Source organism: Castanea sativa, chromosome 3 (assembly GCF_040712315.1).
Source record: "Castanea sativa cultivar Marrone di Chiusa Pesio chromosome 3, ASM4071231v1".
In the NCBI taxonomy this organism is placed as follows: Eukaryota; Viridiplantae; Streptophyta; class Magnoliopsida; order Fagales; family Fagaceae; genus Castanea; species Castanea sativa.
This window is the reverse complement of record NC_134015.1, coordinates 13,637,688-13,651,312: the sequence shown is the minus strand read 5'-3', so window position 1 is coordinate 13,651,312 and position 13,625 is coordinate 13,637,688. Positions and strand designations below refer to the sequence as shown.

General features: G+C 32.9%; 1 protein-coding gene across 1 annotated transcript; it reads right to left on the bottom strand.

Annotated features, from left to right (window-relative positions):
* Positions 1–6,178: 6,178 nt before the first annotated feature.
* LOC142626752 (uncharacterized) lies at positions 6,179–13,316 on the bottom strand. The gene is made up of 4 exons (XM_075800458.1): positions 12,087–13,316; positions 10,250–11,948; positions 6,664–7,065; positions 6,179–6,554 (listed from the first exon to the last, which is right to left on the bottom strand). The coding sequence occupies exons 1-3, from the start codon at positions 13,314–13,316 to the stop codon at positions 6,692–6,694; spliced, it is 3,303 nt and encodes a 1,100-aa protein (XP_075656573.1). The 3' UTR covers positions 6,179–6,554; positions 6,664–6,691.
* Between the last annotated feature and the right edge of the window lie 309 nt (positions 13,317–13,625).

The window sequence follows — 13,625 nt, the reverse complement described above, 5'->3', positions numbered from 1 at the left end:
TTGTGGCTAGTGGTGATGGGTCATGATTTTGTTTTGGCTTTGTTTTTTTTCCTCTACAATCAGTTGTGGTTGCCATGGCGGTTGTGGCTAGTGGAGGTGGTTGTCTATAGGTTTTTGTGGTGGCATTTTTTATATTATTTTCATGAGTTGTTTATATTATTTTAGATTAAGTAGTATAAAAATAGAACATTTAATGTTAGATGTATTATAAAGTGAAATGGTAAAATAGATAAAATACATTTTTAAAAGCTATATTTTTTAAACACTTTGCTATGAATGCTCTTATTAGTCCTCCAATATATATGCATAGGATGTGGTTTTAGAACTTCAGGTTTTAGCTCAAATTGAAATTTATGAGACTAGAGCAACTAGTGAGAATGCAATATGCGTCGGATGTGTTTTTAGTATTTTTGTTACTAGAATTCTAAGTAATGTTATGTGATCGAGATTTATCTAGCAAAAACTTGCCCTTATTTTATTTTATTTTTAAAAAATTTATTTAATGTTGTTGCATGTGAAACTTGACTAGTGCTTTAGAATTAATTTTACTTAGTAATTTAGGCATGCCTATTTTTTTTCAACTTTTTTCTCAAACTTATTTTTATATTTTTTATATGACCTACAATTTGATTGATTACCCGCAAATTGAATTAGTGATCAAATATCTTGACTATTAAATTGAGTTAACGTTTGGTCAGAATAACCAACTAAAATACTTCATTATCTAAAGGCACACGCAACCAAGTTTTATGTATGAGTCTTTCGGTTTGTTTAGATTAAGTTTAGGTAAAAAAAAATAATAATAATGTTAGGATTATAACTTTTGCCACAACTTGCTCACGTGGTAAGTCGTGAGTAGTAAAGTTGTAGACTCACCACCTATAATTTACCGCTCACAACTTGTCATATAAGCAAGTTGTGATAAAAATTATGGTCCTGACATTTTCCTAAAAAATAAAATCTAAATGATTTTGAATTGTGAACTTGGTGGGTTTCTATATATATAAATTTTGTTTTCATTTTATTTTTACCCAGTGGACTGACTACTCGTTGAACTATGAAAATATTATGAGATTTTATTGATTTACTAGAAGAACTTTTCTTGTGATCCGATAACCTAGATTATTGCTTATGTTTATCTGATTCTCTTTGATAAAATCTCAATAGCTTCCTTTGCAAACCATTGAAAAAACTTTTTATCTATATTCTACTCTGTCCCAAAAGAAAAAAGAAAGATAGAGAGAGAGAATTAGAGAAATCAATAACTATGGCTTCAAGACCAAGAGGACGTCCAAGAAGGTTCTGCTCTTTTGTTATTTTCCCACTTATTTTCTTTCACTTTCTCTCATATTTTCTTTTCTTAAGTTAATTTCTTGGACACCCACATTCTGTATTTTCTGTGTTAAAACTACAGATGGCAGTGCTGATCATCATAACAGAGTTGGTGAGCTAAGGTGCATGAGACAGGCAGCAGCAAGTGCAGCACCTGATGAGCAAAGGTGCACAAGCCAAGCAACAAGGATAGCATCAGAGCCTACCTGGGTTAGCACAGACCTTCTAGAAGTAATTGAAGAAGTTCCCCCTTATCATGAGCTATTCATCCAGAGCTTTGAGGAGTTAGTTCCACGAAATTAGGCAGTTAGAGAGTTTGTTATTTCTGGATGGCACGTGTACAGTTTAGATGGTTCTGGTAACAGTTTTTCGCGCCAGATTAGGAAGTTAGTTATTTTGCTTGGTTTGAACTGTGTATAAGTAGGATTAGGCTATGTATTTCAATTCAATTGATTGTAAGACTCTTTTCTTGATCAATGAAATTCTCTCAGTTTTATTTAGATTCCTCTAAGAATTTTACACTCTCATGTTGTCACACTTTGTTTTGCAGAGAGATATTCATCTGGATGCAGCGCTCAAAGCAATGCACACCCCTTTGGATTTCCTAAGGATTTGGTTCAAGTCACTGTTAGAGAACTTTTAAAACTAAAAAACTTGATTTTTTTTTTTTTTTTGGTTATATGCTTAGAGGCTAGTATTCTTTACTTTCTTTTGTTCTTTCATGCAATTTGAATTAGAGGTCATTTACAAATGTTATTTCTTTTATTGTTACTATTTTCATAATACTAAAAATTAGATATTTATGCTTGATGTGTTCAAAGAAAAAAACAGAGAACTAAATGAGATATAACTTGCTTGGGAATCAATGTTATTCACCTTTAATTGAGCTGAGACATATATGGCTTAATTGAGGAAGATTGACTTTGTTTTCTTTTCCTTTTGCTTTATTTCTTGGTAACCAAACAGGGGATAATTGCATGATTGCAGGAATGGAGAAAGACAAAAGAAACATTTGTGACTTAACTTGGGCATTATGCTAATTACTTTAGGCTTACTAGCAATGAATGTGTCCATTTCAGCTTACATAGCATCTGTATGTAGAAATGCAACAAAGTGAGTGGACTGTCAAACCAGTTAGTATGCATCTTGTGAATTATCCCAAAAGATTTTTGGCTATTGCATTTCTAGAGTCCTGAAATCCGTTAATCGTTCGTTCGTTACATTCCATGATTTCCCTTGTAAGTAAAGAAACATACAGTAATTTTGTTGTTCACTCTTATTCCAAAGGGGGTTGCAATTTTGTGAGATGTTCCTATGCATTTGGGAAACGAATCTATTCTTTTGAAACAACGTCTGCAAAAGGAGTATTGCAATAAATCTTCAATTAGGAGTTAGGACTACATCACCATGTCTTGAGCAAGCCATGTTCATTATTTCATATATTCTGTCGAAATTTAGGAACACCTACTTAAATGTTTCCCAAATATCAAAGGCGCCAAAAGTCACGTGGTCTTGTATTAAGGTTTTAGATTATTTATTTTTCTATTCTATATTTAAAACTGTAGATTATAGATAAGGACAATTATCTATTCCTTTCAAGATTCTATAAAGTTTTGATAAGGATAATAATTAACTACCCCTATAATTAAGGATTCTAATAGAAGTTAGACAATATCAACCAGGGGATGGTAACTCACATTATAAAAAGGGTAATCAAGTCGGGCATAAAGGATTCGAACTACATAGTTAGCAGCATATTGTAATTATCTCTTAAAAAAAAGAGTCAGGCATAAACCCTAATTAGAACCAATTTAATGGCTCCCAGAAAGGAAGAAGCGTCTTTAGTAAAGACAACCATCTTTCCCACCATATATAGATCTAAACCAAAATTACAGCCTAAGTTTTTTTCTCATTTTTTTGAATTCTTTTTTGTTCACTCTTGACACACACCTTCCCCTAATATTATTTTTCGCAATTATTTTCTAAAGCTATTGTCTCACAATTTCTTGAAATTTTTTTGACATTCATATTTTCTTAACCTACTTTCTCGTACTTCTCTTTTTCTTGACTTATTTTCTCACAACATCATCTACTTCTAAGATCACCTCTGGAAAGTTATAATTACTCTTAAAACATTTTTTTCCCAATTTTTAATGGGTTTTAATTTTTTTTCTGCATTTACTCTCTCTTTGTTTTCTATTTGATTTTTGTTTTCTGATTTTTTTGGTTGTATTTATTCTTTGCTCATTGGTTATTTGGAAACGAAAATATGTGTTATCCTTTTACTGGAAGTAAAATATAATGAGGGTTTGTTTAGATTTAAAGTGGGATGATGGATGTCTCTTTATTAGAGAAGTTTGTTACATATTTAGCGTATAAAACATTCCTGGAAAACAACATTATACTTTGTGTAGATCGAGATACGTATTTTATAACTTGCTAGTTATTTTACCCTTTAATTTTGATACAAATGTAGCGGACCTCTAAATGCTCTTTTAGTTGCTTTCGATTCATATATATATATATATATATATATATGTCTCTTTGAACCTGAGGATCAGGTGATGGCTTGATGGAATTCTCGTTTATGGAGAATTGACTCAAATGCAATTTACATTTTAGCCCCCCCCAAAAAAAAAAAAAATTAACACTCTGACTGACTCACTGAATGCATTGGTTATTTTGTTGACCCTCAAAGTTATTAGTATTGGTATTAACTAATATTCCAAATATATTAGGCATCTGGAACAAATGGATTGCCCATTAAATTTTGATGTACAACCTTGTGCTGAATCAATCTTCTGTGCTTTTTTTAATCTTTTTTTCTTGAGAAATGATATACTACAAGTTTTAATTGTTCAATAAAATGCTATAATAATACTTAAATGTGTTAATTAATAGATACATAGACCCTTCCATAAAAAAATAAAAAGATTTTAACCAAAAAAATATAAAGTATAAACAAAGAAAAGGGAACACCAAGAATTTACGTGGTTCGGCTTTTGGCCTACATCCACAGGTGACAACAACAAGAAATTTCACTAACAAATTTGGAGAATACAAAATGATGTAGAGACATTCTCACAAAACTCAAACCCTAATACACCCAAAATTATTCTCTCTCAAAGACAAAGTTTACTACCTCCATAAAATGTTTGGGATTGAATACAAAATTTGAGGCTAAACCTAAAATAAGTAGAAGATTTCCCTTCTCTGGAATTCTTGCACAGCAATCATTAAAGTGGTCTCTCACTTTGACCTTTTGCCACACCTTTTTGTATCACCCAACTTGTTAGGCTCGCTACACAAATCAAATAAGAGAGAAATATATATATATATATATATATATATATATATATATATATATATATATGACTAAGAGAGAATACAAATCATTTGTACCATTTTTTTTCCTACCAATTTTTCACCATTTTTTTTTTTGTTGTCCACCAATTATGATATGTCATGTGTTCTCTTTTTTTCCATTTTAAAGTTTAGTTATTTTATAAGGAACATAAAAAAGAATACATGGTAAGAATTAGTTTTCGATCAAGAAGAAACCAAAGTCAACAAAGGAGAATATGTTGTTATGCACACAAAAGATATGCAATTAAAGCATGAATGAAACAAAAGTGACACATCTCCATTGTAGCTTGAATTTAATCAAACCACCTAAATGAAAAATCCTCCTACTCCTCCATCAAAGTCTCCATAAATTATCTCAAATTGCAACCCAAATCAATTCAAAATATGAATATAAGGAAAAATCTAATAATCTTCACCATAATTAAAATTCCACCTAGCAATCTTCCAAACAAGTCAAAGAAAGAATTTCTAAAATTCTCCTACACCTCCATCAAAGTCTCTATGGATTATCTCAAATTGCAACCCAAATCAATTCAAAATATGAATATAAGGAAAAATCTAATAATCTTCACCATAACTAAAATTCCACCAAGCAATCTTCCAAACAAGTCAAAGAAAGAATTTCTCCTTAATCCGAAAATAAAGAATTACAAATTGCACCAAGCTTTTCAAAAATTATCCACAATGAAGACTTTTTGTAGATCACCAAATTTAATCAAAATCCTCCCTACCTTGTAGAGACTTCTCTCAAGCCACGATTACTTGAGGTGCCAAATCAAAACGAAGCCCAACCAAAAGATCAAAGTGCAAATCATCTCAAGCTACTTCCAAATATGCCAATAGGCGCCAAATGCATCCAAAAATAGTGTCAAAACCAATTAGAGCCCAACCAAATGAACAAAAGGCATATAATCCCAAGCAAACTCCAAATAAAAACCTTTTTGAACTTATAGTTTATTCAGTATCCACCTCTTTATTCCCCCCCCCCCCCCCCCCCCCCCTTCACCCCCCCAAACACACACACACACACACAAATCAATTTACCATGAATGCTTCTTGATGCAATAAGACAAACTATTTGTCCAAAATCAATCAAACAAACAATCCTATTAAAGAAGAGCTCCAAAAGACCAATTTCCCTGTATATTAATTCAATACTGACTGAAAAAAAAAATGCTTGCTTCTATTCAAGGCAAGAGTGAAGATACCTGTGGCAAAAGCAAATGGGGTCTCTTAAGAAGAACTAATTCTCTAAAACTTGATAACCTTATACAAATGTGTAGTGCCAATGTGGAAGACCTTCAAAATAGTGAAAAGAGCAATTTCTAAAATCTTAACTATTTTTTATTTATTTTACACATGAGGCAGATCTAGGAGAATATATAGTACAATCCAATATGAATCTTTTCACAAAATTGGGGTGACCTCATGTAATCATGTTGATCTAATCAGCAAAAAGTAAGCATCCATTTTTCCCCTTCTCACCCTCTAATTTCTCGACATCTCACATAGAAATAATCTCAAAAAAAAAAAAAATCAATAAGAAATATAAATAAAATATAAGGAGCCCAATGAACACATCATGATAAGTTTGAAGACAATGTTCTGATTGACCTTAACCAGTTTGGTTTCCCACACTTTAAGAGCTTTTGACCGAAAACATAAAGTAGAAGAAAGCAAGAAAGAACTTAGCATCCTTTAAGCTTGAAGCGCTTAGTTGGGCTTGGATTGGTCTAGAGATGGAGGCTTGGACAGGTTGAAGCTGGTGTTCTTGCCGTACTAGATGAACATTGAAGCGGCCAAAGATTGGCGCTAGGCATCACAGTAGAGTAGAGATTCAAGCTCAATGCCGACAACTGCAGAGGAAATGAACAATCATGCAAAATTGTGGTTTTTTAAGTTTTAGCTTTATAAGTATTTAAAACTATACACGAGGAACGAATGCACACAAACAGGATAGCGTACTTGAGAATATGTAAAACACTTGTGAAGCTTAAATCAGATTTTCGAGACCATCAAGCTCTCTTAATGTGATCATGCCCAAAGGCTTTGTGAATGGGGATTTCCAAGTTGATAGCTTCTGATAAACTTGTTGCATGGTCGGACGAGAATGTGGATTGGTGTGCAAGCATGCCAATGCTATCATTGCCACTAAAACCACCTTCTCCGCAACTTGCCCTGTAGGCAACGCAAGCCGTTGATCCAATACATCTTCTAATAGCACATCATAGGAAGATGATGCAAATGAGGTTGATAGAAATGATGAGATCAAATCACCCGGATGCCTTCCCATAATTACTTCTAATGTGACTACTCCAAAGCTATAAACGTCGCACTTTTCACTTACTTCCATTGTGTAAGCATGTTCTGAAAGTAAAAGATCAGAGTTTTACTATTCTTTCACATTGTAGAAGGAAGTTTGTAATAACATTTCTATTCATATAGTAAATTCCTTTGGAATTAGGTGGAGGGGGCAACTAAAGGAATTGAATTCTGCTAAAATTTTGAATGTCAAATAAGAAAAAGGGAATTCTTTTTCTTAGAGAGAGAGAAGGGGTGGGGCTACCTATGTATTATGTCATCTTAAAAAATTTTCCTTGAACGCAGGAGTATTACAGGTAGTGCAAGCAAAATTTTCATTTAAACTATTCACCAAATAATTAAATCTAGTTTGAAAGAATTGACTAGTTGGAAAATGAGGCTGACTCTGTAAAATGTGATTCTTCAGTAAGTACAAATTAGTTGGATGTATTTATGCACAATTACTATGTAAAAAAAAAAAAAAAAATCTCAACAATTGAAATTAAAAAGAACATTTTATTTATTGTAATAGTGATTATACCCCAAATAAAGGAGGTAACCATATAAATCATCAATGATTGTGACCTCCAATCTCGTATTTTTATTTTTTAATGCCAATCAAGATGATATTGAAAATAATGTTTTCATTCATAATTTAGCAAAGTACTCTAATTACTAAGGACAAAGTTTAGCTACAAAATTGGTTATAGCCTAAGACTACAACCTTACTCAATAAAATAAAGGCGAAAATATACTTTTGGTCCCTACATTTTAGGTTGATTGTCATTTTGGTCCCTATTTTAATTTTACTACTATTCTAGTCCCTTAAAACATAAAATCAATTCTATTTTGGTCCCTACCGCCAATTTACTAACAGAAAATGCATATGTGGCAAACAAAGTGCTCTGTTGGTAGGCTTTGCAATTAAAAAATAAATAATTGATCCTACGTGTCATTAGCCACACATCCATGTCATATCCACATTAGCAAAAAAAATTCAGTAGGCATTTAAATAATGCTATGTCAGCATTTTACTTATTTTTTTAATTAATTTTTTTAAAAGACAAAAAACAATAATTAGTTTTTTTTTTTAAAAGCTAAAATTAGTTTAAATTTATTTTTCTTTAAATTAGTTAATTTTATTTTTTGATGTTTTCTCAAAAAAAAAAAATCATTAGATTGAAATAAAACCCTCTGTCGTTTATCCTAAAAAAAAAAAACCCTATACTTAACTCTCTAGAAGTGCAAAAATGGCAATCAAGTGAAAATGGTGAAGAAGTAGTCGTCGTTGGAAGCATTGTCGTTGGTGTTGGTGTTGGAGTGGGTGCAGAGGAGGTCGAATTGGAGGTTGGAGGTGGCGATGGTGTTGGAGAAGAGGTTGTAGCCGCAGGCTCTCAAGGCAAAAAGCATTGACTCCATGTCGCTCCTAGAGATTCAATGGACTAGTTTCACACCGCCGGGGAGTGATAGTAGTAGAATCACCATGCCTAGAGTGAGAGTTAGAGTCACAATCTTGATCACCATTTTTGCACTTCTAGAGAGTCAAGAGTCACTATTTTGATTTTGTTGCTGGCTGAGGGAAAATTTTGGAAGACTTTGGAAGATTTGATTCGGTTGTGGTGCTTTGTTGGTTGATGGGTTTCTAATCTTTTGGTTGGGTTTGATGTTCATGTTCTTTGATTTGGTGATGGTGATTTGGGGGTTTTTGTTTGTTTTTTCTATGGGTTTTTTTTTGTGTTTGTTTGCTAAGAAAATTTATGGGTTTGGGGTTTGGTTGAGATATGGGTTTGGGGTTTGGTTCTTTGCTAGAGATTGATTATGGGGCAAGAACATTGGGGAAGAGCACAAAGAACATGAACATGTTCTTCTGAAAAAATAGCAAAAGGAATAAAAAAAAAAAATACAAGAAAGAAATTTAATTAATTAATTATTTTTTGATATGTTTGGTTATAAAGAAAGTACAAGAAAGACAAAGAAAGTGATAAGAAAATAAAAATTAATTTGCTAAGAATATGAATCATATCTAGGAAGAACACAAAGAACATGAATATGTTCTTCCAAAAAAAAATTGGAATAAAAAAATCATTTTAATTAAAAGAAAGTAAAATTTTTGTTTGAAAGAACTTTTTTTTTGTTTTAAATTCTTTTTAATTAAAACTAAATTAAATTTGAGGAATTAATTTTTTTAAAATCTTTTAATTTAAATGCTGATGTGGCATTTAAAAAATGCCAAATAACTTTTTTTAAATATATTTTAATGTCCACGTCAACGTCATGTCAGCAAGGTTGACCCTGCGTCTGCCAAATAAGACTTTTCAGTTAGTGAGTTGACGGCAGAGACTAAAATAAAATTGATTTTCTGTTTTTAGGGACTAGAATAGTAGTAAAATCAAAATATGAATGAAAATGAGAATTGGTCCAAAATATAGGGATCAAAAGTGTTTTTTCGCCTAAAATAAACATTACTACATATTTTGAAAATCTAACTGTTGAATTGCATGTTCACACTCTTAATACACATGTCAAATTTTGTGTCAATCGGATATTATTTACTATATGATCTATAAGCTTATATTTTAAGTATAGTTTTAAACTACAAAAATTAACAATTAGAAAATTTTATTGACGCCATACTTATTAATCTTTAATTTTATTGAAATTTTGCAAATATAGAGGATATAAGAAAATGATATAATCCATTGGTGAAATTTTCAAAACTCACCTCTAACAAAAAGATATTGATTAAGGTTGAAGCCTAAGGCTACAATCAATTTTTTAGCTAAACTTTGTTCAATTATTAATCAAACCTACTAGCTCAAACAATGACAACTGTACACAACATTATGCGGTTAAACAAATTTTAAAGGACAAATTAAAGTTTGGAGGAATTTCCTCCAATTCATTAAGTTGTGATTTATAAGACTATCCACATGTATTATTTAAACAAGTCACATAACTTATTATAAAAAGTAATGTGTTTAAAAGTACATGCGGGTAGCCTCTTTAATAGCCACTTAGCTAGTTCGAGGAAGTTTCCTCAAAACCAGTTTGGGGGTAAACTTTTTCCAATTTTAAAAGACAAACAATGCCAATTGAAATAACATTAATAAGACGAGACACAACAATAGTCACAATGCATGTGATTGTTGTTAATAACAGTTGAGTTAGTAAGTCCATGTAAAAATTTATGTTACTTCAGTCATAAGATTGTGAAAATTTTAACGTCCCTAACAATACTTAAATAACATACCAGGAGCGGCATACCCAAAAGTGCCAGCAAATGAAGTCCAATAAGATGCGTCAGAACTCATAATCCTAGCAGTGCCAAAGTCGGAGACATGAGCTTCATATTCCGAATCTAGCAGAACATTCTTGCTTGATATGTCACGATGAATTATTGGATGTAAGCAGTCATGATGCATATAAGATAGAGCACTTGTAACACCTTTGACAACATTTACCCTCTTAGCCCAATCAAAGTCTGATGCTAATTCACCATTGTTTAGTATTTTTTTCAAGCTCCCTCCTTCCAAGAACTCATAAACTAAAAGCAAGTGCTGTGGATGTGAGCAAAAACCATGAAGCTTTATAATGTTGCGGTGTCGTATTTCGGTTAAACTATTTATCTCACTGGTAAAAGTGTTTACATTGGCCACACTATCTTCTGAGAGTGGATGAAGTTTCTTTACAGCAACAACTTGACCTGTTGACAACTCAGCTTTATAGACAATTCCATACCCCCCAACACCAATACAATGTTTGTAATCAAAATCCCCTGTTGCCTCAACAATGTTTTCATAAACCATTTTTCCATCATAGCTACACATTGAAAACATCGCTTGATGTTCTTCTTCTTTTGTCTCATTTTTTGCCTTCATCTTTTTAAAACAAATATTTAATGTAATTCCGACAATGATACATACAAGAAAAACAATGCCCAAAAGAGCTAAAATTAGTGTCATAACATTATTCCCCTTTTTGACATGAACATTTTGGCTATATGTAGAGGGGCAAGCCTTCAAACCAGTAGCATTGCCACACAAACCTTTGTTATTTCTAAATGCTTCTACTCGTGCCTCACGAAATGCTTTAGTATTTGGAATAGGACCACCCAATTGATTATAGGACAAGTCAATGGATGTCAAGCTTAACAATTGATTAAAACATGATGGAATATTACCAGAGAGTGCATTGTGGGAAAGATTCAAGATTTCTAACATTTTCAAATCTCCAAGTTGTTGTGGTATCTCTCCTGTCAGAAAATTTTTGCTAAGATCAAGATTTTGGAGATACTGCAAATTGCCAATTTGAAGTGGGATATATTTGCTTAAGTGATTGTTGCTCAAATTTAACATCCGCAACTTTTTACAATTCCCTAAGTCGGGAATAAGACCACTTAGACTATTTTTGGCAAGATTAAGTTGCTCTAGATTTGATAGCATCCCTAAATTGTAAGGAATGTGTCCATAAAATTTGTTATTGTCTAGATAAAGATCAAACAAAAATGTCAACTTACCTAATTCCTTTGGGATTTCCCCATTTAGCTTATTTGAGGAGAGATTGAGCACATGTAATTGAATTGCTTCTCCAAGCTCAGGAGGTAATCTACCTGAAATATCATTGTTAGATATTTTTAGGCTTGTCAAGTTTTGACATTGGCCCCAGTTAGTTGAAAGTTCACCATAAAATCTATTATAACTCAAATCCATGTATTTTAAGTGTGGGTATACTCCAAAAATTTCTCCTATATTTCCATTAAGTTGATTTCCATCAAGTCGAACTCTTCTGAGGCTAGTACAGTTTCTCATTGATTTTGGTATTGAACCAATAAAATGATTGTTTTCTGCGGTGAATTTCTCAAGCGATCCACCAAGGAACACATTGTTTGGTAAGTGACCACTGAGTTGGTTTTCTGATATTTCGAACTCCTTCAATTGAGTAAAATTGTTCTGTTCAAATGAAATGAGATCACTTAACTTATTACTGAATAATCTAAAACAAGTGATTTTAGTTAAGTTTCCTATAGAAGCAAAACTTATACCTAGGAAATTGTAAAATGATAACTTAAGATCACTTAGAGAACTTACAATTCCAAATTCTTGAGGGATGGAACCAGAAAGTTGGTTCATATGAAGATATAGATAGCTGAGGTTGCTTAAGTTTCCAAGAGAAGCAGGGATGGTGCCTATGAGATTGTTCATTGATAACGCAAGGTCAGTCAGAGAACTTAGCATTCCTAATTCTTGAGGGATGGAACTGGAAAGTTGGTTCATATGAAGATATAGAGTGTTTAGGTTGCTTAAGTTTCCAAGAGAAGCAGGGATGGTGCCTATGAGATTGTTCATTGATAACTGAAGGTTAGTCAGAGAACTTAGCATTCCCAATTCTCGAGGGATGGAACCAGAAAGTTGGTTCGTATGAAGATATAGAGTGGTTAGGTTGCTTAAGCTTCCAAGAGAGGTAGGGATGACACTTGTAAGATTGTTTAATGCCAACACAAGGAAACTTAGAGAACTTAGCAGACCTATTTCTTGAGGGATGTGACCATAAAGTTGGTTCCCACCAAGATCTAGAATGACTAGGTTACTTAAGTTTCCAAGAGAAGTAGGGATGGTACCATAGAGATGGTTCTTCTGAAGACATAGAATGTTTAGGTTGCTTAAGTTTCCAAGAGAGGTAGGAATGACACCCGTGAGATTGTTTGTTGATAAATCAAGCTCACTCAAAGAAGTTAATCCTCCTAGTTCTAGAGGAATAAGGCCACTCATAAGATTTACACCAAGGTAAAAGACGTGAAGACTTGTCAATTGGCCTATTTCGGAAGGAATTATTCCAGTGAATTGATTATAAGAAAGGTCTAGAACTGAGAGTTTAGAGAGGTGAACAATATTTGTGGGGATGGTTCCAAATAGTGAGTTGCAAGAAAGGTCAACACTGAGTAGATTGGGGAAGGATTGAAAGCTTAGATCGTGAAGTGTACCTTTCAAACTGTGACTTGAAAGGTTTAGATGGGTGACACTTCCAGACTTGTTGTCACAATTTATTCCGACCCAATTGCAAGGATTGCTTCCAGCCCAAGAGGACAAGAAAGACTGGCTTTTACTGTGAAGGTTAATTTTCCATTTTAGAAGAGCCTTTGCTTCCTTTCTTTCTTCTGCTACCTTAACCTTATTGTTAGTGTAAACGAAAGGAGAAGTTACAGAGGAAACAAAAGCAGTGGATGAAAAAATGAGATCAAGGATGATGACAACAAGGAGGAAGAAGACCAGTGATGAAATGAATTGATTGAAGAGTGGTTTGTTTGAAAGGGATGTCATTATGTTGGTGGACGAAGGATGAACTTTTACACTATGGTTGGAGTAGTGGATGAGTGATTTCAAATGGATTGAGAGTTATTTTATAGAAGGGATTGGAATATTTGGTTGGCTAAATTTTTGGTTAAATATATTTAGAGGAATCTTCTTGCCTGTTCGGTTATTATCTAGGTGTGCTTTACTGCTTTTATCATATGACCGTTTAGTCCACTAAAATGATCGTGTGACAAGATTGACTTAAATGTCCTGATTTAAATGTCTTGGCCGACTATTGCCGAATTTTCCATACAGACAATAAATTGGAGTAGAAAC